Below are 23,840 nucleotides of genomic sequence, written 5' to 3' on the forward strand. Positions count from 1 at the left end.
CAGGCTCAGGCAGACTGCACAGAATCGACTAATACGCTTCTAGATACTTCAGAGGCTCATCTGATACGGAGCCAGACAGTGACTGTGATGAACTGCAGAGGAAAAGTTAATTTAAAAGTGCAGGTCTGTAAGAGGCATTATTCACATTCAGAATGAGGCATAGAAGGCCTTAGGAACAAGAGAAGCCACCTGATTGATTCTGGCATCCTGTACTCTGATTGGTTAAAAACTTGCTAATGTCCAAAGGGAGAAGGATATTTCCATGTGAAGAACTTTTTGAGGGTCTTGTGGATTTTGGAGTTCCTGGAATTAAAAGCTGTCTGCCTTAACTGCACTTTAAAACATATCATATCTGAGGAGAGTACTTACAATCTGTGTGGAAAACTGGCTTGTTCTTCTGTGTGACAGCTTGTGTGCTGTGTGTGAAAGCAAAGTAATACTTAGACCAAGTGAACTGGTGGAGGGTTATTGAGGAACCCAAGCTGAAGTATCCATATATATATAACCAGGGAGGAATATATATTCCAGAGAGAGAGGAAAATAATTCCTGAAGCCAGAACTCCACATATTTGGGGGTTTGCTTTATTTTCTCCTGAGAGAGTTATTTATGTTTTATTTTAGGGTTTTCTAACACAGTGCGGTTTGTGAGGGTAATGTGTGAGTTTCCGGCCTGAATTAGACCCTGAGTGTGTCATCTATTATCCAGACCATCATATGTTGAAACAGCAATATAACGTTTAAGCTAAGTGTGAAACTGAACAAACTTATTAAGTGCCTAAACCAAATACTTGAATTTCTCTGCCAAAGCTATTTTGTAAATCTATTTCTTCTGCCCTATTCTTTTCTTTCCTCCAAGTTATCTATCTCCATTCCCTTCCTCTCTCTGTTCAATAAACTTTAATTCTGTTTATGTTTAAAATCTGCCTAACTGTTATTTTGTGTGCCTTATTAAGAGGTTTGCCTAGAAAGGTTATAATAATGAGCATCCTTCACCATCTGGGTCAGTAACAGGGCTGAGGGAAAGTGCTTCAGTTTCACCAGTTGCTACCATTTCTTAAACCTCTCAGTTCCTGAAGAGAAAAAGGCAGGAAAAATCTAATGGCAGGTCAGAGAGTAGTTTCACTGCCACAGTGAGTTGAGAAAGTGAAGGGGTCCATTTCAGCAGTATTGTGCTGTACTCCCAGCCAGCAGCAATGGAGCTTCAGGAGAAGATGGCCCTTGTGGGGTCAGACCGAGGCTTCAACTTGAAACCATCACAGTGGCTGTGGAAGAAGACCTTGAGCCCCAGCCAGGGACCAACTCAGAAGCAACTCAGCCTCCTGCCACCAGGCAAGCCACAGGGCTTATGTTCCCTTTGCATCCTCAGCTCCCCATGAATGGCACAGAAGAAGGCTGCATGCCAACCTTCAAGGTAGGAGGTGCAGTGTGCACTTGGCAGCCCTGCATTGCCTTGCCCCTCAACAGCAAAGAAGAGTGTTTGCAAACAACCAGCTGCCATGAATTAACTTGCATAAGTTTGAGAGTCTAGTGTGTAGTATCCTAGCAAGGAAGAGACTACACAAAATCAGCCTTAGCCTGGCTTAGATGAGATTTATGATAAACACAAGAATCTTCCAGTTGGTTCTGGTGGGTTTTCTGGGCTGTGTGGCCGTGGTCTGGTGGATTTTGTTCCTAAAGTTTCGCCTGCATCTGTGGCTGGCATCTTCAGAGGTGTATCACAGATAAAAGTCTGTTTCACACTGTGTCTAAGTGAGAAGGGAAAGTTTAGTGTGGTATATTGTCCATGTCCCAGGGTGACAAGAATCTTCCGTTCATGATCTGAATTAAAGTGTTTGTAACTATTGCTCTTAACTTTTATATTTTGGAGACACTTTTATCGTTTGTATTATGCATATTTATTGTAATTTTTAAATACATACATTCATTTTAAATTTTTTAATGATTTATTACTTACAGATATAACTTTAACAAGTGGTGTAATGATAAAGCCATCTATATGTTATTGTTTGTGCTTTTCTTGTGACGTATACAGAAGAATAGTGTCCCCTAAACAACACAGACCAGAGGGAACATACATGCTGATGAAGTGGTTTTGTTCCACAAAACAGGCATAAAACCAGAAAGCTCATATTTGAATTCAGCATTATGGATTGTTGTTGAATAGTGGACATTGTGTCATTGTGACTCTCTCTCCTAGAGGACTTTATGTGAGAATTGCACAGAATACTTAAATGTTTATGGAGCACTTTTGGAGATGCTTGAGTCAAATGTTTTCAGACACGCTTGCCTAGAAGTATTAAAAACATACAGCACTTTTGCACTTTATATATTTGTGTACACAACTGTGATTTTTGTTGTTGTAGCCTTGTATAGTTTTCTTTTTGTTAGGTTTGGCTTTGCCGGGGATTTCAGCCACAAAATCCCTTGCAAATAAGCTACACCAAGCTACCATATTTTCAGAACTTATATTATTAAGAATCAAATTATGAAACCTTCTCACCATCTGGAAAAGTTCAGCTGGATGTTGGTACTTCCTCTGAAGTACACAGTTAAAGTGAGACAAAGAAGAGCTCTTTGTCAATATCAGTCACAGAGTAGGCATCTGGGTGTGCTGTCATCTGTTTTGGCTGGACATGCCCCTAGGCTCATTCCGCACATGCAGAATAATGCACTTTCAAACTGCTTTCAGTGCTCTTTGAAGCTGTGCGGAATGGCAAAATCCACTTGCAAACAGTTGTGAAAGTGGTTTGAAAATGCATTATTTTGCGTGTGCGGAAGGGGCCCTAGTCTTTTTTCCACTCCTGCTCCAGCTGTTGTGGCCAACACATTTTACTACCTTCAGCTCACCTATAATCCAGCAAACAGAAAAGGTTCCATAAGAAATGTTGTGTCAGGCCAGAAAAATAAATGTGGTCAAGATCACCCTAATCATTAGCTAATATACTTAAAGAGTGACCATTAGCAGAATTCATTTCATAGTAGCCTTACTGACAGTAGTACTAGCAGAAAGGCACTTTCTTTACAAAGCTTTAACTCTATATTGTTAAAAATGTATTGAACCAAAGATACTTCCTTCTTTCACAAGGGAACAAATTCTTTAATCACATCCCAGCAAGCTACCCGATTGCTTGCTGAATTTTGTAAACAGAGATAACAAACAAGATTTTTCCACAGTCCCATTGTAAAATGCAAAATCACTAACAGAATGTGGGAAAAGAACTTCTTTGACTTAAAAGGCCAGCATATCAAAGCCATCGGTTTTTCCTTTTTTCTCTCAAAGGACCCTTTTCCTGGAACAATAAAGATAGCTCCCTTTGAAACCCAAGTGATTGTATCTGAGAACCAGTTTTTGTTGTATCCTTACATATCATCTGATTGGTAAAATACATATCCCAGGAACGTGTTTGATACTATACAGTCATCTATGAAACCATGTACTAGAAATGCTATGTCTTAGCAAGGAAATATTATTATTCCTAAATGAATAAGCATTGCCCAGTACAATTCTGTCCTGTTTAGGTAGGTATTGTATTAAATGCTAGAAAACAAGAAAATATATATATTACCTGTCGGATACAAAGCAGCTAACCTTGTGATCTTAGGGTGAGAAACATTTGGCAAGGAAAAGAATCCCCCTTCTGGGAACGATGCCTCTCCCATATCAAAGTCCAAAGATCCTATCTATCCTAAGATGTTGTGATTTGTGTCATGTAAATTAACCTCTTGTGATCTATTATTTTGAAATTCTGTGAAGAACACAAGAATTCTCTGAAGAACACAGAGGTATTTACAAGATTGCCCCTTTTGATATATTCTGTTTCCCAGGAAATTTCCTATAAAGACAGAAAGTGTGCTCCATATCATCACTTAACTCAGGAGGAGCCAAAGAAGGAGGTAGCACAGCCCTCCAATTAAAGCTCACTTATTTTGACCTCTTGCCTCTCTGCTTCCATTATTGGCTTGGAACATTGAGACATAGAACTGATATCAAACTGGGGCATATAAGAAGAAAGAATGTAACTGGGAGTGATCATTCCACAGGTTGACAGTATACAACTAAGCAGCTACAAGGTTGCCAGTACTTTCTCCTTCTCCAACACAAAAACCAAAATAAAATAAAGATATGAAGTTGTCTTATCCTTAGTCACACTACTAATCCATCTAACCCTGTATTCTCTACTCTAACAGAAGCCCTTGAGGGTCTCAGGAAGAGGTATTTCTCAATAGTTCAAGTTTAAAAGTTGTAAAAATATGTTACTCCTATAGTTCAAAGTTTCCAGAGCATTAGTTTCTCTCTGTTGTGGGTCATTATTAAAACCCATGTCTGTAAGTAGTCATTATAGATTGTCTAGGGATTATGGTCTAATTATACAGAAATCATGTGCAGAACAGGGGGTTGTGCATTTTAGCAAAGAGTTTGTTGTACCTTTCATACTGTTCGCATTAAAATTTCCTTTCTGTATTTTTGGTTGGTTTCAATTGCTATGTTGGTGTGATAAAATATGGTAAAATATGAATTATTGTGTTACTGCCTGTGATAAAAGGATACATCATCGTGAGCGTTGTGGTCTGCAGGTGTAGCAGATGTGAAGCAGAAATTAACAGGACAGGACTATAATTAAACTATAGACAGCCATCTGAAAAGAAAAGGACTCTTCTTGTCCAATAGTATCATTAAATGAAACTTAGATTCACTCTAAATATTTGAAAGAGCAATAAAAGTGTGTTAATTAGTAAGAAAACACTCCAACATAGAACTTAATTCCTTAAAGCATCCCTTTTTATGAAGGCAAAGCTCACTGAAGTCAAACCATATGGTAACATAGTTCAGAGACAATAGGGTCCTTGGTTTATGGATGTTAAAATGAGAATGTTGCTGGAAAAGAACAGATAGCAGTTAGTATATATCTATTTACAATGGTGTGAATTGCTTACACCCATTGTGTCAGAGAGGTTCAGATCATTAATGGCAGCATTATGGTTGCTAAAGCAGTCCACTTCTTCAGCTTCGTGCATCTGTGAAACAGAATACCTCTAGGGACTAAGACTTAATATTCCCATGAGAAAATGTAAAAGCAGGGGGGAAAGGAATGACTTTGGTTTTAGCAGACTAAACTTACGATTAAAGCTGCATAATGAAGTGGTAAAGAAGAAAAGGAGATTCCTGATAAAAGACTAATAACAAATCCTATTATGTTATGTTTCTTTTCCCTCTTAAAGAGTATTAGTTTTATCCATCCTCCTGAATTATAAGCCAAGTTAACTCACTTGCAACGCAGCTGAGCTCTGACTCCAAACCTGTTTGTGAAATGTGAACGGTGGATAGGTTTGAGGGTGGGAGCCACTGCTGCTAAAAGTGATAGGCTCCCTGCAGAGTCTAAGTAATGTTTGTGACACTGAATGGTAATCATTTGCTGTAGGCTAGTCACTGAGGGGTAATTTTCCACAATTGGGTAAACACCTTGCACAGAATGTTGTCAAAATTAACCATGCAAGATTAGCTTTGCTTGAGTTTCCTTGCATTTTTGTTGTAAGACTTCTCTTCAAGTTCCATAAGGAGGTATTCATAAGAAACTGAAGGAAGAGAGAGAGAGAGAGAGAGAGAGAGAGAGAGAGAGATGTCCAAGATATATGCCTTTTTCACTGCAATTTTCATAAAGGTGTTTGTGTATTTCCATGTTTAACATGTCATTAACAGGATAATATAATTCTGGAAAAAATCCATTTTGCATCTTGAGTGGTTTCACCAGAATGAAATTATTATTTCAATTCTTAAAGTAAAATTTGTCTGCTAGATTATGTACCTGCTAGTTTGTATTCCTACAAACTAATGTTCAGTACAGATGCAGAAGGTGTTTAAAATGAGAAGAAAAACATACCCCCTGTTTATTCCACTGAACTGTTATGGCTTTTCAAATCTGTTTGTGGAACTTCAGATCTGCTATCAAAGTCATTTCTTTAGATTCATATTCTTTAGATTTCTTTAGATTCATATTACGAGGGAAAGGATTTTTAATCAGGTGCAAAACTTTTCCAATAAAGCATGCCTGCTTTAACATCATGAAGCTTAACACAGGCTTTAACACATTTTCTTCTGTAGCTGAGTTAAGATATAATATAGCACTTGCTCAAATTCAGTAGTTTATTTAAAATATCTAATTACTTTGATGCTTCTTGTATTTTCCAGTAAGTGCATTCTGAGTTCCTGCACCATATGATACACCTTTTGATCAGTTCTGTGGCATTTCTTTTCAGGCGATGGGTAAGACTTCTCTTTGGACGAGAATTTTCTCTTCAGGACCTTCTTGTTATCTGGGATGCTTTGTTTGCTGACAGCATCACCCTGGATTTAGTTGACTACGTTTTCCTAGCTATGCTGCTATATATTAGAGATGCCTGTGAGTATTTTATGTTACTTTCTTTTTCTTTTTAAAAATAGTGATTCAATTTCTAATTGATTTTATTTATTTATTGAAAATATTTCCATGCCACCTTTTCACCCAGTTCAGTGTCCCAAAGGGTGGAGAACATTCAAACACAGATTAAACTTTTGAGATATTAAGCAGAATTTCAAATATAAAGGAATATAAAATATTTTTTAAAAACGTAAGATGAATGCAAAATATATAAAAACATAAGATAAATGCAAAAATATAAAAACACACAAAAACATACAAACAGGGAGGAGAGCTAGTAAGAGTTATTGAGGAAAGACCAAACAAAACAAAAAGTCTTCATCTGCTGGCAGCAGACAAAGGCCATTTCTGCACAGCCAATTACAACATTGTGCCGTCGGTGTTAGTGGCAACGCTGCAGCAACAGAGCGTTTGCATGGACAGGCGCTCTGTGGATAGGAGGCGCATCGGCTGATCCGCAGAACTTTGCACGGCTGCGCTTTGCAAACGGCATTATTTTTTCCCCAGGGTAGACGTTCCCAGGGTAGACGTTTGGCGCCAGGATTAGCCAGTGTGGGCCACCATTGTGGGGGGCAGGCTCTGTGGCACTGATTCCTCATGGGCGCTTCGCACAACTCCAGCTGTGGAGCGCCGCTATTGAAAAGACTAGCTCGTTGAGCAATTTTCAAATACACCATTGTGGGGGCGCTGGAGCATTGCTACATTGCTGCAGCATCGTTTCTGTAGCAGCAGCCGTGCGAATTCCCCGTCCATAACGCTGTTTTTACAGTCGTTTTACCGGCTTTTTTGGCCCGTGCGGAAACGGCCAAAGGTAGAAGGAGATGGATTGTAGCTTCCATACCACCTTTAAGGGCTACCCTCCATAGAATACACTGCAGTAATCTAATCTAGATGTTAGCAGTGCATGCATCACAGTGGCAAGATCTTTCCTGTCCAGGAAGAGTAATACCTGGCTCATTAGCAAAAGCTCATTAGCCACTACTGCTGCCTGTTTATGCAACAAGAGGCCCAGGTCCAGGAGCACCCCATGCTACAAATCTGTTCCTTTAGGCATAGAACTGAATGTCATCCGCAACCCAAATCTCCAGATGACCTCACCTGAGAGCTTTATCTAGATGTTAAAAAGAATAGGGGACAAGATGGAACCTTCCTGAACCCTAGAAGTCAAGAGGCCGAGTAACACTTTCCAAGCATCACACTCTAAATCCTACCTTTGAAGTAGGACCAAAAACAATGCCTATCAGTCCAAACCCTGAAACTCAGTCCACAAGGATATCATGACAAATGGTACTGAAAGTTGAGGAATAGTCCAGGGGAATTAACAGGGTCATAGTCTCCTGTCTATCTCCCAGTGCAGGTCATCCCCCAAGATGTCCAAGACCAATTCAATCCTTTAGCCAGGCCTAAAACCAAACTGGAATGCCTGAAGTGGCCCAGCTGCCACAAGCAAAGTGCATCTGAGACTTGCAGACTTATCATTAGTTATTAAACTCTTCTGGTTCCAGACTAGGGCCCCTTCCGCACACGCAAAATAATGCGTTTTCCAACCACTTTCACAACTGTTTGCAAGTGGATTTTGCTATTCCGCACAGCTTCAAAGAGCACTGAAAGCAGTTTGAAAGTGCATTATTCTGCATGTGCGGAATGAGCCTAGGTTTCTTTTGGAGTAGATGCCCCACTTTTCACTTCAAGGCAGGGGAATCCACTGCATACCAGATCCAGTCTGCCAGCCTCTCCCTGAGCAGATGTAAGCAGTCATGATGGGCAAGGGTCATACAAGCAGGTAATAGATCTCAAACTCAAAAGAATCTTGTCCACATTCTCAAACGGAACAAGCTGAAAGGTATCCCACACAACTGGACAAGTCACCCCCTGGGACCATCCAATTCTGTCACAGAACAGATTCATGAGATTTTATCCAGAAACTGTTGAACAAAATGATGGACTGGCAGCTGACCAGTCCACCTCCTTTCATAGGATGGAATCTGTTAGACTCTGACCACCCTGAAAATTTCTACAGGTCTGCACTGTGTGGATGCAATGGTGACAGAGAAATACTTTTTAATCAATGCCATCACCAGTAAGCTTTAAATGGATTCTAGCTCATGCCTGGTTGGATTCATCACAAGTCTTTCTCCCACTGTCACTCCAGCCATCTCTTGTGTCTTTTCATCACCTGCAGCCCTTTAGTAAACCAATGGGCTGACCAGGGCATTCACAGGAGCACCAAAGATGTTTTCTTGAAAATTAGTTGGCAGCAAGTTATCTGATATATATTACAATGTAGATCAAAAGATACGGCTTTTATTTGGCTTCTTGGATAATCTGACTCCTACAATGCCTCTTTTGACACTCTGAATTATAAATTGAATTTCATACAGCACTAAGATAAGTATAGAGCTCCACCTTCTGTCAGAGAGAGTGTATTGAGTTGCTGTACATTGATTACTGAAATATTGTATGCATTTTGAAATGAAAGCCATCTACAAAAACAATTTATTTTCTATGTTGCATATTTATTATCTTCTGAACTTTCCAACATGAGCATTAAATTTTCAGTACTTATCAGATACTCATTAATTGTGATTTAATCGTATCTCTTAATTGTAATATTCAGAACAGACTTTGATTTTATCTCATAATATATTGGACTGAGATATGCCGTAAAGAAATGTCTTTGTTAAATGAATGAAAAGTTGAGGGTAGCTGGGGAGATAAAAGGCAAATTAAAGTCATTCATAGACAAAAGCACCAATGTGCCATAATTAGTTGAGACAAAAAATGAAAAGCACAAACAGGTAAATTAAACAAAAATAGTTATCAGTAATTAGTACTTCCTGAATTCAGAGTGCATTTCAAAGTTTGCTTAAGATATTTTAAACTCTTGTGACATTCCATCTTTACAAGTGTTTAAGTGGATATAATGCCAATTAGTGCACTTTGGCTGAATTGCAGAATATGTGCGTCTCCAGCACACCTGTGGATACCATTTTAGAGCCAAATCATGCATATAATTATTCACACTCAATTTTTGATAGACTCAGTTGCCTTAAATGCATGTTTTTCCAATGCTCAAAAATCTTCAGGTTGGCGCTGAAAACTCATTTGGATAAAAATCCACAAGGCCATTTAAAAATGGGCTTTTTCCAGTTGTTCTATCAGATTTCTAGAGCATATCGAATAAATACGGACATTTTTCTATGATGACAGAGTAGAAACTTATTAAAGTGCTCCTAATTGGTTACCAGTCTTGGGCAGTTCTGTACAACAGCTGCAAAGTATAAGTTCTGGTGTTTTTGTTGCACTAAGGAGAAGTCTGGCAAGCTCACCTCCAACTCCTCAGAGGCCTATCAACAGCCATCAGCCGCAAAATTTCTGAGGAGGAAGACTTCACTACTGGCATTTTGCAGCATCCTGCAAAGGCTACCTGAACTCTGCCCAGAACTTTGTGCAGTGACACCTAGTTATTGTATTGGAGTGGGGCCACTTTGATTGAGTTAATACTGCAAAATGTGTATCCATTGCTTTATGGTGAGATGCTGTTTTAAAAGTTGTAATTCTAATAGTTATTGCTTTATATGGGGGGGAGGGGACACTGCCTCTACATGTCTGTGGGGATCACTTTTACATCTTAAAAATGTATTTTCAATAAAAATCATAGAATTTTTTTTGCTGTCAAGTCACATCTGACTTATAGTGACTCCTGTTGGGGTTTTCAAGTCTTGAGACATTCAAAGGTGGTTTGCCATTGCCTACCTCTGCATCACAACCCTGGTATTCCTAGGAGTTTCCTATCCAAATACTAGCCAGAGTCAACTCTGCTTAGCTTCTGAGATCTGACAAGATCAGTCTAACCTTGACTATCCAGGTCAGATCTAGAAAATTTTAAGTCAAGGTAATCTGAATCTCTTTTAAAAAATTATTTCCATTAAATTCCTATTAAAATTTAGAAAGTTTTACTATCCTTTTCAAGTTCAAGAGAACTCATAGTAATAAACAAACTTTTAACCATAATATGCTGTAATTGATACAAAATCAATGTGTCTGGTATTTTTCCAGCCACAAAAGGACAAAATAAAAACAGTTTTAAAAAGCTAAATAAAAGTGCTGTGGTCTCACATGAAATAATTTGATAACACAGACTGTAAATATATTCAGTTCAAAGGAAAAGGCAAAAATTCCATTGGCCTAATATTAATTCCCCGTGTGAGCCTAAGCAACTCTTCAAATTCTGTTTTATAGTAAAACACTTTGATTACACTTGAGCTGTGTCTTACCTAGCATATTTTACTTTCTCCTATAAATCTCCTTCTTGGAACTAGGAATACCACAGGTATAAATCTCTAAATCATCAACTCTTAAAAGAGCCATTTTTCCATTATCTTCCTTCATGCTAAACTGTATGTGATATCAAACCAATCTGGGGGATAGAACCAACAGTCCCAACCTTGACTTCCTTATGTAATAGGCAAAGCCCAGTGTAACTATGGCCGATTTTCCACAGTAAAAATGCCCTGAAGTTAGCACGGAGAATACGCCGGTGCAGCAGGGAGTTCTCCACAACTTCTAATGCTGCAGCGTGTCTGTCACATTGTTGCCCGCCGCATTGGCTTTGCTCCACAAATTTCAAGAACTGCAAACTTTGAGGTTCTTTTGAAATGTCCCTTGGTTGCTCCAGTGCCTTCTGCTGCCGTGGAAAACTCCATGGCAGCAGAACCGGATCTATTTTTCCCGCCTTGCCGCCCAGGCCCACCACACCAATCAACAGCCCCCCCCCCACTCTTTGCAGTGGAAAAAAAACACAGTGGGAGAAACCTTGGTTTTTAGACAGAAAAGTAGCATTTGCAGGCGCCGTGAACGGGAGGGCAGCAATTTTATCGCACAAAGATTTCAGATTTAGATTTTAGACAGAGGGGAGTGGAGGACGGCAATACCCTCGCACTTGCAAGGATTTTAGACAGGGGCGAGGATGCTGATTTTCAGCGCCTGTTTTGTGTTCAGAATTATGTAAAACTAAAATAGTGAAAGCAAGGGATGGGAAGGGGGGAGATTCAGCCAATCAGAATGCGGGAAATGGAGGACATTGCAGAAGAGCTCACAGTGCAAATGGAGACACTCTGGGCTTGTAAAGAAACAGTTGGGGCATAACATCCTGGCCCTGCCTCGAATCCCAGAAAGAACCGGGGAACAGTAATGAATCAAAAGCAGGGCAAAAAGTGCCATGGCGGGTTCGCTCCCAGATCTATCTTGGGGCATTTTGACCATGAAAAATTGCCCTATGACTTAAAAATTGGCAACATACAATTGTGTAAGATGCAGGTACACAGTAGTCGAACCAGAATCCCAGTCTGATGGTATAGTTCATCTTTAATACACCATGGTGTTCTATTTCAAGATTTGTTGAATGAGATACTGTGTTGTGGATCCACTTGGCAAGAAAATATATAAGCATAGATGAGGGAAAGTATAAAAGAGAGGGAAGAAGCAATCCCAGGATCCAGAGATGCTATATTACCAATGCTCATATTATGTGTAGAATACAGATTGTAAATTATATCCTCACGTCTCTGTAGAATCTAGAGGTGTTGGGCATCTAAAATTAATTGGGCAATAACATTTGTAATATTGATCTGCCACTGTGACCACCATCATCTTTGTTTTTGTCAGGATCTTTGGTCCCTCAGCAAACATAAGTTCTCACTCATGATCTGGATGTCTTTGTTCACAGAGAAAAACTAGTTCTTCAAATATGCAGAACTAGATTTTTTTTAAAAAAAAATTACACCTGCCTAGTATTTGCTAGTGTTCTTTCAAGAACTCCTCTATTTCTATTTATCAACTTCTCTTTATTCTGATGGTGCAACATACAAAGTATCAACAAATTTGAATTCCTGAAGATTCCCTTGAAGATGAGATAGAAGTAGAACAAAGTAGTTTATAAAGGTGTGCCTGTCTTCATCTTATTCTTGTGAAGAAAATTACTATAACACCACTACCTCTAACAACAACAAAACCCAGCTTTCATAAAGGTAGAGACGATATGCTTTTCTGTTCTCTAGGGAAGGAAATTTCCAGAAGCCATAAAACCATTCAACAAAAAACATCTCTCAAGGTTTAATATTATCAGTATTTTTTCATCCTGAGGAAAGCTTAACATCTGGCAGTCTTTTTTTATTTTTGCTTTCTTTTTAGGTATTGATGAAAGAACAGTTCCTTCTATGCTTGCTTAGTTTTTACAGTATAGGCAGTAGTTCATGTTTTGTTCTCTTAGGAGAAATAGATTTTTATTTACATTTGCTATCCTTATACAATACTTTGAAAGATGGAGAAAAAATACCTTTATAACCAGATCAAAAGACATTTTGCAGTTGTCAAATCTGGCACACATACAAAAATAATTTACAATCTAAAGCAGGTGATAGCACAATTATTTATTCTAAATAATATTGGAAGTACTGTATTCCAGAATATGTTGTACTGTCAAAAGAGAAAGATACCTCCCTCGTAGATAAAGGATAAATTGCTTGTACAATAATTTGTCAAAGCTGATTTTTTGTGGATCTGTCTTTACATAAAACAAAATTAAGGCCATATTGTACCACTTGAAATATATTAATTCTCTACTGCTGAGTCGTTTTGGCTGCTGGTCTTCACCTTTGTTATCATCACTACTTTTGATCTTGGTGAAATATTATGATTGCATGTGCAATACATTTACCATAGCGACAATTTGGAAATGGCACCACCAAAGAAAATGACTGCTTTGCATATCCCACAGGGACATCCATACAGTGGTCTTCCATAAGACTTCTAGTCTCCAAGGCCCACCAGAGAAAGAATAGTTCCAGGGGAAAAGTTGCCAACCTATTAAATCAGCCTGCTACGGTTAGAAACTGGGCAGCTTATCTAATTCTATACACTGATCTGCCTTCTGTGTCAAAGCGCTTTATTCATCCTTGGTTTGTTCATCTGCATTTATCTTGGGGGTGGGGCACACTTATGTGGGTAGCATAATACCAGACCATTTGATGCATACAGAAGCATCACTTCTCTTCCATGATCTGTAGAATCTCAACCTGTGATTTTTTTCAGGTTTGTGAAAGAGAGGTTGTAGTCACTGGGGGCAGCAGTGGTGTAGTGGTTAAGAGCAGGTGTACCCTCTTATGGAGAAATCGGGTTTGATTTCCCGCTCTGCTGCCTGAGCTGGGGAATTCAGATTAGCCTGTACACTCCCACACACACCAGCTGGGTGACCTTGGGCTAGTCACAATTCTTCGGAGCTCTCTCAGCCACACCTACCTCACAGAGTGTTTGTTGTGAAGAGGGAAGAGAAAGGAGTTTGTAAGCCCCTTAGAGTCTCCTGCAGGAGAGAAAGGGGGATATAAATCCAACTCTTCTTCTTCTTGTTTAAGTTCTAATATTCTGCTCTCATGTGTAAACAATTCAGGGTGAGCAGTTTTTCCCCTTGGATGGTGAGCATATTGTCAGAATGGTGATCCATTCATCACTGTTAAAGAACACATTCTGACAAAGCAAGACTGAATCATTGTACAGGTAGTCTTTTTTTGCAAGTAAGGTAAAAAATGTGAAGAGCAGGAAATGTTAAGTCTGTATCACCATTAGAGGATCCAGGAAATAGTATTGTCACATAATTCTGTTTCCTTTCTGGAAACTATTTTGCAGTTTGAGCGTCTGTAGTGTACATAGTAGTATAGGCTTCTAAAAATTCCTAGTAACTATAGACTTCAAATTTGTCTTCTTAATAGAATATTAGCTTTTTCACAATACCTTGAACGTAATTAAAGATGATTAAGAAACTGTATTAGGATGGATTTTGTGATTGGAGCTTAGCCCCTTCCTCAGACTGCTGTTTTGATTAAACCTGATCAATGGGAGATGGGATCAGTAGACCAAGAGATGTTTGCATTTGTTTGGGGAAGGGAATTACTTGTTTTACCCTAACGTTCTTAGAGGCTAGGAACACAAGAGTTTTGTCTCTTTAAGGTCACACAAATGCAAACTTCTGTGACCCTGAGGTTCAGGGATTCCAGAAGAAAACACGTTCATGTGTTGTTATAGAAAAAAAATCCCGTCATAACTAGTTCTTTGTATACTGAAAGCTATTTTAATTTTATTTTTGGCACCCTTTTTTTGACTAGTTTTGAATGAGTTCTCTTACCTTTTTGTCTCTACAAGCAAAAGAGCACAACTATACTTTTCTGCTACATAGAAACAGAAAAAAAATAGAAACCTCTTCAAAATTATCGCTTTGTTTGCTGGGGGAAAACTTTAATATTTTTTTTTAGTGTTTAAGCACACTGAAAACATTTCTGTTTTCTCAAAATATGCTTGGAACAATAAGAAGGTGTCTCCCTTTTTTCGGGGTTTTGCTCTTTGATATTCCACAAAATGCAACTGATTGAGAAGGCCAGTGTTTTGTAACCCTGATAGGTAAAGATCAACCGGATCCAAATTGGGACCGCTCTGACGGAATTTGATCATGCTTTGCCAATTTTACTATAAAATTAAATTCAAGTCAGACAGAATGTCCCTTGAACCTAATACTGTTCATGAGCAAAGCATTTTTGATTCGGCATATTTGCATATGACAACATATTCTTTTTTCATTAATTGATTTATTGATCATTGATTTGTTGATCATTGTTGATGAGGCATAGGAGTCGCTTTATTTCCACTAGGATTCTGAATAATCCTGGTCGGGATTGCTCCCTGAAAGTTATTGGGAGAGCGATGTGTGTGTCAAAAATCATATAATCTTCAACCCTCTTTCTAAGATAAGAAGAACATAAGAACATAAGAAAGAGCCTGCTGGATCAGACCAGAGTCCATCTAGTCCAGCACTCTGCTACTCGCAGTGGCCTACCAGATAGGAGACAAATAAGAAGCTCTAAAACCTGGTATGAATTAAACAGTAAAATACTTGTGTGGAGAAAACATCAAATATCATTTCACAAAATCCATTTAAACATGTACTTTCAGCACTTTTATTTACTTCAAAAAAGTATAAAGTATTTCTATTGTAACTGTCTCATAGTGTGTTACATTTGATTTGATTGGTTCTATATAATATGTGGTCCATCTATTATATTCAGTTGAAAGAACTCTTGACTGAGCCCATTGTATTGTGTTCATGATGCTAACTTCAAGGAGAAGGGGATGGGGAAAGCAGGTATCTGAATGTGTGCAAGAAAAACAAAAGAAAAGAGAAAGAAACTGGCAGAGCAGATTAAAAAAATGAGTAGGATAAGTGAGTGCTTTACAAATGAAAGCAGATGTATAAAATTACAAGCTGTCGGATCAGCAACGGAAATGAAGATGATAAAGTGGCTCCCTACACAGATTATAATTATTCATTTTGCCCAGTCCTGCATCTTTTCCTCATAAACCTCTGCGGGGAGAGATGGAAAGGCACCGAAGGAGATGAGGTTGATTCACATGAAGGTGAGGAGGGGATTACTTTAGCAAATCTCTGAGGCCACAAAACAGTCAATATATTTGGAATTTCATTTAATCAATGGTTTCTGTATGCTTCAAAAGATATATCTCACTGGGACTTTTAATTAATTAAAATATTTTATTTCTAAAACTGAAGTTCTCAGAATAGTTTAAGTTGTTTGTTCTAAAATGTATTTACAATTAGTATCAGTGTAGGCAGTTTCTGAACAGTGAACATATAAGAATAATTAATTGGCACTGCTTTGACAGCTCTAGCAGATGGATTGCCAGAATTTAGATGGTGCTACAAGAAATGAAGTAGTTTACATTGGCCTGCCTGAAAAGATGTGTTTAATTTCACTCACAATTAGGTTCACTTCTTCCTCCTCAAAAGGACAGTCATACATGAGATTGAGGTTAGAGAATAAAAAAATGAAACACAGCCTAAAATGTAATAAACTTTAAGACTGAACAGTGTTAATTTTCTCATATCTGGGGCTCCATTTTCTATTTTTACTTATTTATTTTTATTTTATTGGATTTATATCCCACCCTATTCCTGCAGAGGATAGATATGTAAAAACTATTAACACACAAAGAAAAGGGAATAAGAAATACTAATCAAACTTAGGCTGTTCCTAAACCATCTCAGGATAAGTAGTGAATGAAATGTACAGATCAAGATTAAATAACGTCAGTTTTTCCAACTAGCTAGAATGAGCAAGAGGATGGAGAAAGTAATAACTAGTAATAATTGTATTAGACACAAATCAGGGTACTTTCATTAATATGTGCTTAATATCTGCATTACATGATTAGAAAGGCTCAGTAATGTTTTTTGTTGTTTTTAGTGATATCAAGTAATTATCAAACCTGTTTGGGACTTCTGATGCATTATCCGCCCATTGGAGATGTACACTCACTCATCTTGAGAGCTCTTTTTCTCAGAGATCCAAAGGTAAGGCCTGCTAAATGTCATCAAGTGCTCTGAAAGCAAACATGAAGGCACAGCAAAATTTGTCTGTGATGGGTTAGTCAGGCTTACATGCTCTCCTGACTCCTTCACCCTCTCACACAAACACAATTCAGTTTGCCCAAGTACCCACATTAGTATATCATGACAAAATTGGAACTTGATTCAGGCCTTCCCACACCAAGAAGCCTTCAGTTTGTCTCTGAATGCTGAAGTTTTGGAGAAATAGCAAGAAAGAATAAATGATCACAGCATCAACCTGTGGTGAGCTCATTATTGATCAACATCTTGGTGGTGAAATATGAATGTAGTGTAGCTGTCATGTTCCATAATGCTGTATCACGAAAGGCAGAGTTGATAATGGGAAAAATTAATGTGCACAAAAGTGTTTCAGTATTTAAATTTCTAAAACAAGAGGTAGCAGGACTCAAACTCACCATCAGTTGGTCTAAATCAGTGGCCATCCTCTATCTATGGATGGTAGTGATGACTGTGGACTTCTCAGAGTCTTTCCAGATGCTGTGGTCTTCACAGGCAGCTACATAAAAGGTAAAGTTTCCCCTTCAGTCGTGTTCGACTCTGGGGTACCACTGCAAGCAGTGATTTCATAGGCAAACCATTTTTGTTAGGTAGTTTGCCATTGCTTTCCCTGGCTACATAGCCATTGTTAACTACTCACATGACATTATCTCTGTGGCCCTTTCTGCACGGGCCATTTACAGCGCCCTGGGGACGGCAAAAACGCTGTCCCCAGGGAGCCGTTCGCACAGGCGGCGCTGCCAAAACGCAGCAGCGCCGACCTGGCTCCCCTCCCCCACCCCCAGGTTTGTGGGCGGGCGTCAGGCCACAGTGTCAGCCTCCAAAAACCTCGGGAGGTTTTGAAAATAAAGCAACATTCCCGGGCGGCGCCGTGCAAACGGCAACCGCCGAGGAACACGCTGTTTTCCTCTTCGTTTCCTCTCCCACTCACCTGCGTGCGCCTTTCACGCCGACAGGACTGCTGAGACCCTCCCTCGCTGTCCTCTGACCCCTGGAGGTCGGAGGGCAGCGTGGGCGGGTCTTAGGAGTCCGGCAGGGCGACCAAGGCGACAAGGTGAGCGGGAGAGGGACTGGGAAGAGGCGGCTCCATGCCGACCTCACTAGGGGCCGCTCGCACGCTGCTGTGCGAACGGCCCCCACCCCTCCACTGGCAAAATTCCTGCCTGTGCAGGGGCACCCTTTCCGCTGTGCGGAAAGGGCCTGTGTTAGAATCATTACCAGCAAGCTTATTGGATTTGATGGGAAAAGGCAATGTTTGCATGGATGTTGTTAATGTGACATCATTGCTTTGAATGTTACTAATCTCTCTTTTTTTCCATCTATGCTGTTTTGAATGTTCTTGAAAAAAAGGAAAACTCCTTTTTTTTTCTCTTTTCAAAATTTTGCAGCATCTCTCCAGGACTTTTTTTTTAATACAGTGAACTCAGGAAAACTACCGAAGCTCCCCAAGGCAGCAAGAAAAGTCCCTCCATTGCATTGGGAGAGGGATATAGTTGTAGATGGTTATTATTAATGTCAGTGAAAGCAGTGTGGTCAAAACATAAGAACATAAAAAGAGACCTGCTTTATTACACCACTAGTTCATCTAATCACGCATCCCGTTTCACACAGTAGATAAGCAGATATCCTGTGTCTTAATTATTCAAATTGCCATCTCTAAGATTACCAGTGTGAAAAGCCACCAGCATTCTCTGCTCATGCTTTTGTGCACAATTTATTCCTACTTCACAGGTCCCTAAGATTCAGGTAACGTTCATATGTTTAGGTCTGATCATTTAATGGATAGCATTTGAATAGCCTGAAATCATTGGAAGTCCACAGCAGCATTTTACAGAGTCTCTTTCCCTTTGGAGGACAGAGTGCTAGTGATTTATGATGTCTTCATAGAATCTTTGTATACAAATGTATACATTGGTAGTGTAGAAGCTTCGACAGCACAGCTAGGCAGGCATTTCCAAATTCAGTGCAACAAGAGTTCCAAAGTAACAGTACCCCCTGAGACTTAAGAAATACATTTCTCTAGAAATCTCTTAGCTACTCTGCTAGCCAACACTGACATCTGAGCTCTTCTTGTCACCATACCTACACTGAGGTAGTCTACACTCCTTCCACCCACAAGTGAGTGTAAATTGACCATCCAAGACAATCTGCTACACTGACTGCCCATTAATTAGCATCCAGCCCAAGGGAGGCTCTGAATAATAAATCAGCTTGACTTTTTAACAATATGTTTACAGAACTGCAGATTAAGCATTTGGGAACAGTGTGAGGATGATTATCTTTCCAGTACCTCCGTATTTGACAGGCAACATAAATTTTTCAAATTGAAAACAAAAAGAAAATGCTGTGATACCTAAAAGATTTATAGATGTCTGTCATAAAATGAATTTTAGGATATAGCAGTTTATATTCTCCAGTATGAAAAGTTAAGTACATTTTGGGCCAACAACCAACTCAAACTGACTTAAGATGTTATGCACTTATTAATTACCTGGGGATCAACTGGTAGAGAGATCAAGAATCAATACAGCCTGAATCTTTTTTTCCCCATGTGTTGTGTACTACATTCAGAACATACAGGTTTTAAGCTCTATTCTTCAATGGTGAGCATTGTCTGCAAAAACCAACACTTCAGTTCCTTACTTAGAGAAAAAATCCTTTCCTTCATTTTGATATTAGGTTTTACATGTAACTGCTTGCACAAACAGCTCCTCATTCTTCAGCCCAAAAAGTTTCCTTTTCAATGAGAAGCAAAACCCATCATCTCCTTCAAAGGACATTTGTGAATTTTGCACACCCATGAACAAAAGCAGCAAATGGCTGAGATTGAGATGTTTAAAAACAAGATATACATCCCTTAGAGTTTTTTTTTTAAAAAAACTTGCTCCATTGGTTCAGATTTAGTAAAAAAATAAAGTATCAGATTTGGAATAAAACACCCAACTTTATCAATTTTATTCAGAGTTACCATAATTCTATATATTTGTTCAGTTATTTATGCAGAACAGCTGTGAAACGCCTGATTTTCTTTACAGTTTCTATTTAGTGATTTGAGTATTTTAGTGAAGCTCTTTCACTTGGCTCTCCTTTTGATCCTCGAAAATATGTTATTATAAACCTATTCGTTTCACTTCGTAAGATTCGAGAAGTGCTGTTAGTAAAAGACAAACTGAAAGAACCCCTTGTAGAATTCTTATAACTATTCTGGCCTGTGTCTTTAACATCAAATGGGATAGAAGGGTTATGGAGTATATTAAGCCCAAAAGGTAGTTTCTCCAGACTTTCATTGGCTTCATAGAAATATATGCGGAATAACATTCCATCCAATTGCACTTTTTCAGGATGAAAATATTCCACAGAAAATTGTCTTGATACGAAAAGGACAATGTGTCGTACACAAAGATGTATTTTGTGAGAAATGGAATCCTCACACAAACACGCACACACACGAAACACCTAGCATAGGTGTTTGGTGTCACTTTAATATCCCACAGTTGTCTAATTTTTTTTTTTTTGCATCACCACTAAGGAGAAGTGCTGTTAATTTTCAAAGCAGACACTTTCAGATGGAAAATAGATACATAGGGGATGGAAAATTCAAAAATATAAAGCGATTAAAAAACAGTTCTAACTAGAGTCGTTCAAATAAAGAAAAATTAAAAACTCAATTAGAAACAAAAGTCATAGAAAATGTGAACATATTGTGTTCCTTGAATAACCAGATGTTCTTTTCTTCCTGAAGGCAGTCAAGCCTAGGAATAAAAGGTTTTAAACTATTGTTGTAAGTTAACTGTGAATTTTGCAAATCTGTTTTACCCTATAGCAAATAAAATTCTAATACAGCAACATAAGCAAAGTAATTTTCATCATTGAGTGTTCTTATGTGTATGTGGCTGTGCGAACCTTATCATGATGACTTATTATGAAGCTAAACTGTTATATAGAGCATTACCATTTTAGATGATGTACAAAAAAACTTGCCAAGTCTCTTTTGTCTGAGAGCTTACAATATTTGTCCCAAGTATTTTTGCCAAAAAAAACTTTAACGAATCTTTTTGTAGTCATAGTACTATTACTGCAAAAGAAAGCAGTGATCTATAAAGATCTCAATACTAATTTTGTTTACTCAAAAACAGTGCATAAAATTAACATTACCAAAAAAAGTTTCAGCTTCTTCCGATTACGCTAAAACCATTACAGTTTTAAAGACACTGGGATAGACTTTGAGTGTTCTTGTTTGCTCCAAACATGCATAGTCTGGACTGTATCCTACCCACTGTTCCACTGGTAAAAGGTGGGGTCTTTATAACCACCCAAAAGTCTATGTGAGGACAAAAGTCACGTGGGGTGGTAAATAAAGTGAGCAGGGAATTTAGATGAGAGGAAGAGCTGATAGAATCCAGTCCTTAATCTTTCACCACCTCCCCTTCCCTCAAAAAACACTTTTATAGTAGCATCAAAAAAAGTGGATGCTGCTGGAAATCAGAATCAACAATCATGCTATGTGCATGTGAAAGGTCCTTTGGCATGCACTGGGGTACTTTGGTTACCACTTCAGTGTTGAAACTAGGGAGACTTTTTCTTAAGGTTAAGTGATTGGAAGTATTGCATCTGTAATGGTTCCAGCTATGGGACAGAGTTGAAGCTTTTCAGTTACTAAGCCAGGATAAAAATATTTACTTTTACTTTTACTCCCTTTTACTCCCAATCCACTGCATTAGTTTCCATCAGTGCTACAATGCACACATGGCTTGTCCGTTCACATTTGTGTTCTGAAACATATTCATAGGCACACATTTCTGTGCCTAATGATGTATTTATTACATTAAATGGAAGGTTAACTGAACTCATGTCCTGTGCAACCATGAGGATTTTGTTAACATTTATATCCCACTTTTCTTCCATCATGGAGTTAAAGGCAGTATGCACAAAGTTTTTCTGGCGATCTCCCATGACCAGAGTCAGTCCTAATTAGTTTGAGCCAATTTGGTATATCATGTGTTTTCAGACCATATTTTGGGGCCAATTATGTATGGAGCATTTATCCCAATGCTCCTTGCTTCGCAGTGGGATTGCAGTGGGGTCTCCTCGTGTTTCTCCATCTACACATAAGGAGTTCCTGCTGCGCAGCATGGCTGAAAGTCTTCTCTTCTCTGTGTGGTTTGGCACACACAAACACATGCAGAGATCAAACCTAGTCAGTAAGGGCTAGTAAGCATTTGTTTGGGATCAACATTTGTCTTTGGTGTTGTTGTTCTGTTGTTGTTTATTTATTCTTTGGTGTTTTCTTTTTTTCCTCTTTCTGTCTATTCCCCCTCAACCCCTCCAAAAACAAAGACAGGACCCAGCTCAACTACAAAGCAACCCAATCCATTCTACTGGGCTTCCCATCCCCCTCTGAGAAAAAAGTTGTCAGAAGTAGGCAAAGGAAAGTCAGGCAGAGGCTGAACGAGAGGGGTTAGGAGGGTGGGAGAGTGAAGTGGTTGGAATGTGTGAACCATGGCTTATTTTTCATGGCAAAATTGTACCGTTGTTAGCATGGGGAATACTCCTCTACAGCCATGAATTCTTCACGGCTCCCGATGCTGCAACGTGTCTGCTACTTTGTTGCCCCAGCGCCACCCTGCAGTATTGGCTTTGCTCCGCGACTTTCAAAAACCACCACATTTGAGGTTCTTTGTTACTCCGGTGGCTTCCGCTGCCATGAAAAACTCCACAACAGCAGAACTGAGGCCATTTTTTTCTACCTTGCCACTCTGGCCCACCCCACCAATCAACAGGTGCTGAGAATTGGTACCCTCCCCCCCTGCGTAAAATCTTTGTGTGTGAGAGAGAATCCGTGTCGATAAGAGACATGGCTGTCAACCTGGAGGGAGACGGGTTGGAGGACGGTGATTCTCTCACACAGACAAGGGTTTTAGATGGGGGGATGGTGATTCTCTTACATATGCAGGATTTTAGATGGGAGTGAGGGTGCCAATTCTCAGCACCTGTTTTGTGTTCACAGTCATTTAAAACTAAAATACCCTGTTTCCCCTAATATAAGACATCCCCGGAAAATAAGACGTAGTAGAGGTTTTGCTGAAGTGTGAAATATAAGGCATCCTCCAAAAGTAAGACGTAGCAAAGTTTTTGTATGGAAGCATGCCTGACGAACAGAACACAGAAAAATAAGACATCCCCTGAAAATAAGACATAACGCATCTTTGGGAGCAAAAATTAATATAAGACACTGTCTTATTTTTGGGGAAACACGGTAGTGAAAGTGAGTGGGGAATGGGGGGAGATTCAGCCAATCAGAATGTGAGAAATGGAGGTTGTCCGTGCATGCATGGAAGACATTGTGGAAGTGCTCACAGTTCAAATGGAAAACCACTGAGCTCGTGAAGAAACAGCTGGGGCATAAGGAAGAATTGGGGAGCCATGGGGACTCAGAAGCAGGGCAAAAAGCACTGCGGCAGGTAAACTCCCAGATCTACTACGGGGCATTTTGACTGTGAAAAATCAGCCCATGAAGAAAGATGTTTCAGTGGCATAAGTCTGAGGCACCAGCCATGGTGTCCACAGTGCAAGAGGCTAGGTGGGAGCCAACTATAGTCGGCTCCACTCTTGGGAACGCCACCCCACCAGCAGTGGTGTCCAGTTGGATGCCAAAACAGCCCAAAATGGCCAGCCACCCTTCCACATTGGCCGCTGAGTCTGCAGTGCCTGCCCACCTCCCAATTTGACCACCCTGCTAATGCATTTGCCAAATTCACTGACAAGAGTGGGCAAACACACCAGCCTGAGCTCACATCAGTTCCATTTACTCATTTGCCCCCACATTTGGATTCCCCCCCCACACACACACACAGGCTTTATGACTGTGGTAGTTCTACATCTTTCCCTTATTTGTAGATCGATGTGATAAGTGCTTCTTGCCATGTTAGAGGTAACTGTATTTATTTAATTCATTC

General features: G+C 39.4%; 1 protein-coding gene across 2 annotated transcripts in view; it reads left to right on the top strand.

Annotated features, from left to right (window-relative positions):
- TBC1D5 (TBC1 domain family member 5) overlaps window positions 1-23,840 on the top strand; it is a 336,693-nt gene that overhangs the window by 252,506 nt on the left and 60,347 nt on the right. For both annotated transcript variants that reach the window (XM_048510711.1, XM_048510712.1), the window contains exons 14-15: window positions 6,256-6,398; window positions 16,724-16,830. In XM_048510711.1, coding sequence (XP_048366668.1) covers window positions 6,256-6,398; window positions 16,724-16,830 — 250 coding nt within the window. The remainder of the gene's footprint in view (window positions 1-6,255; window positions 6,399-16,723; window positions 16,831-23,840) is intronic.

This window comes from Sphaerodactylus townsendi, linkage group LG11, assembly GCF_021028975.2.
Source record: "Sphaerodactylus townsendi isolate TG3544 linkage group LG11, MPM_Stown_v2.3, whole genome shotgun sequence".
NCBI classification, from domain to species: domain Eukaryota; kingdom Metazoa; phylum Chordata; class Lepidosauria; order Squamata; family Sphaerodactylidae; genus Sphaerodactylus; species Sphaerodactylus townsendi.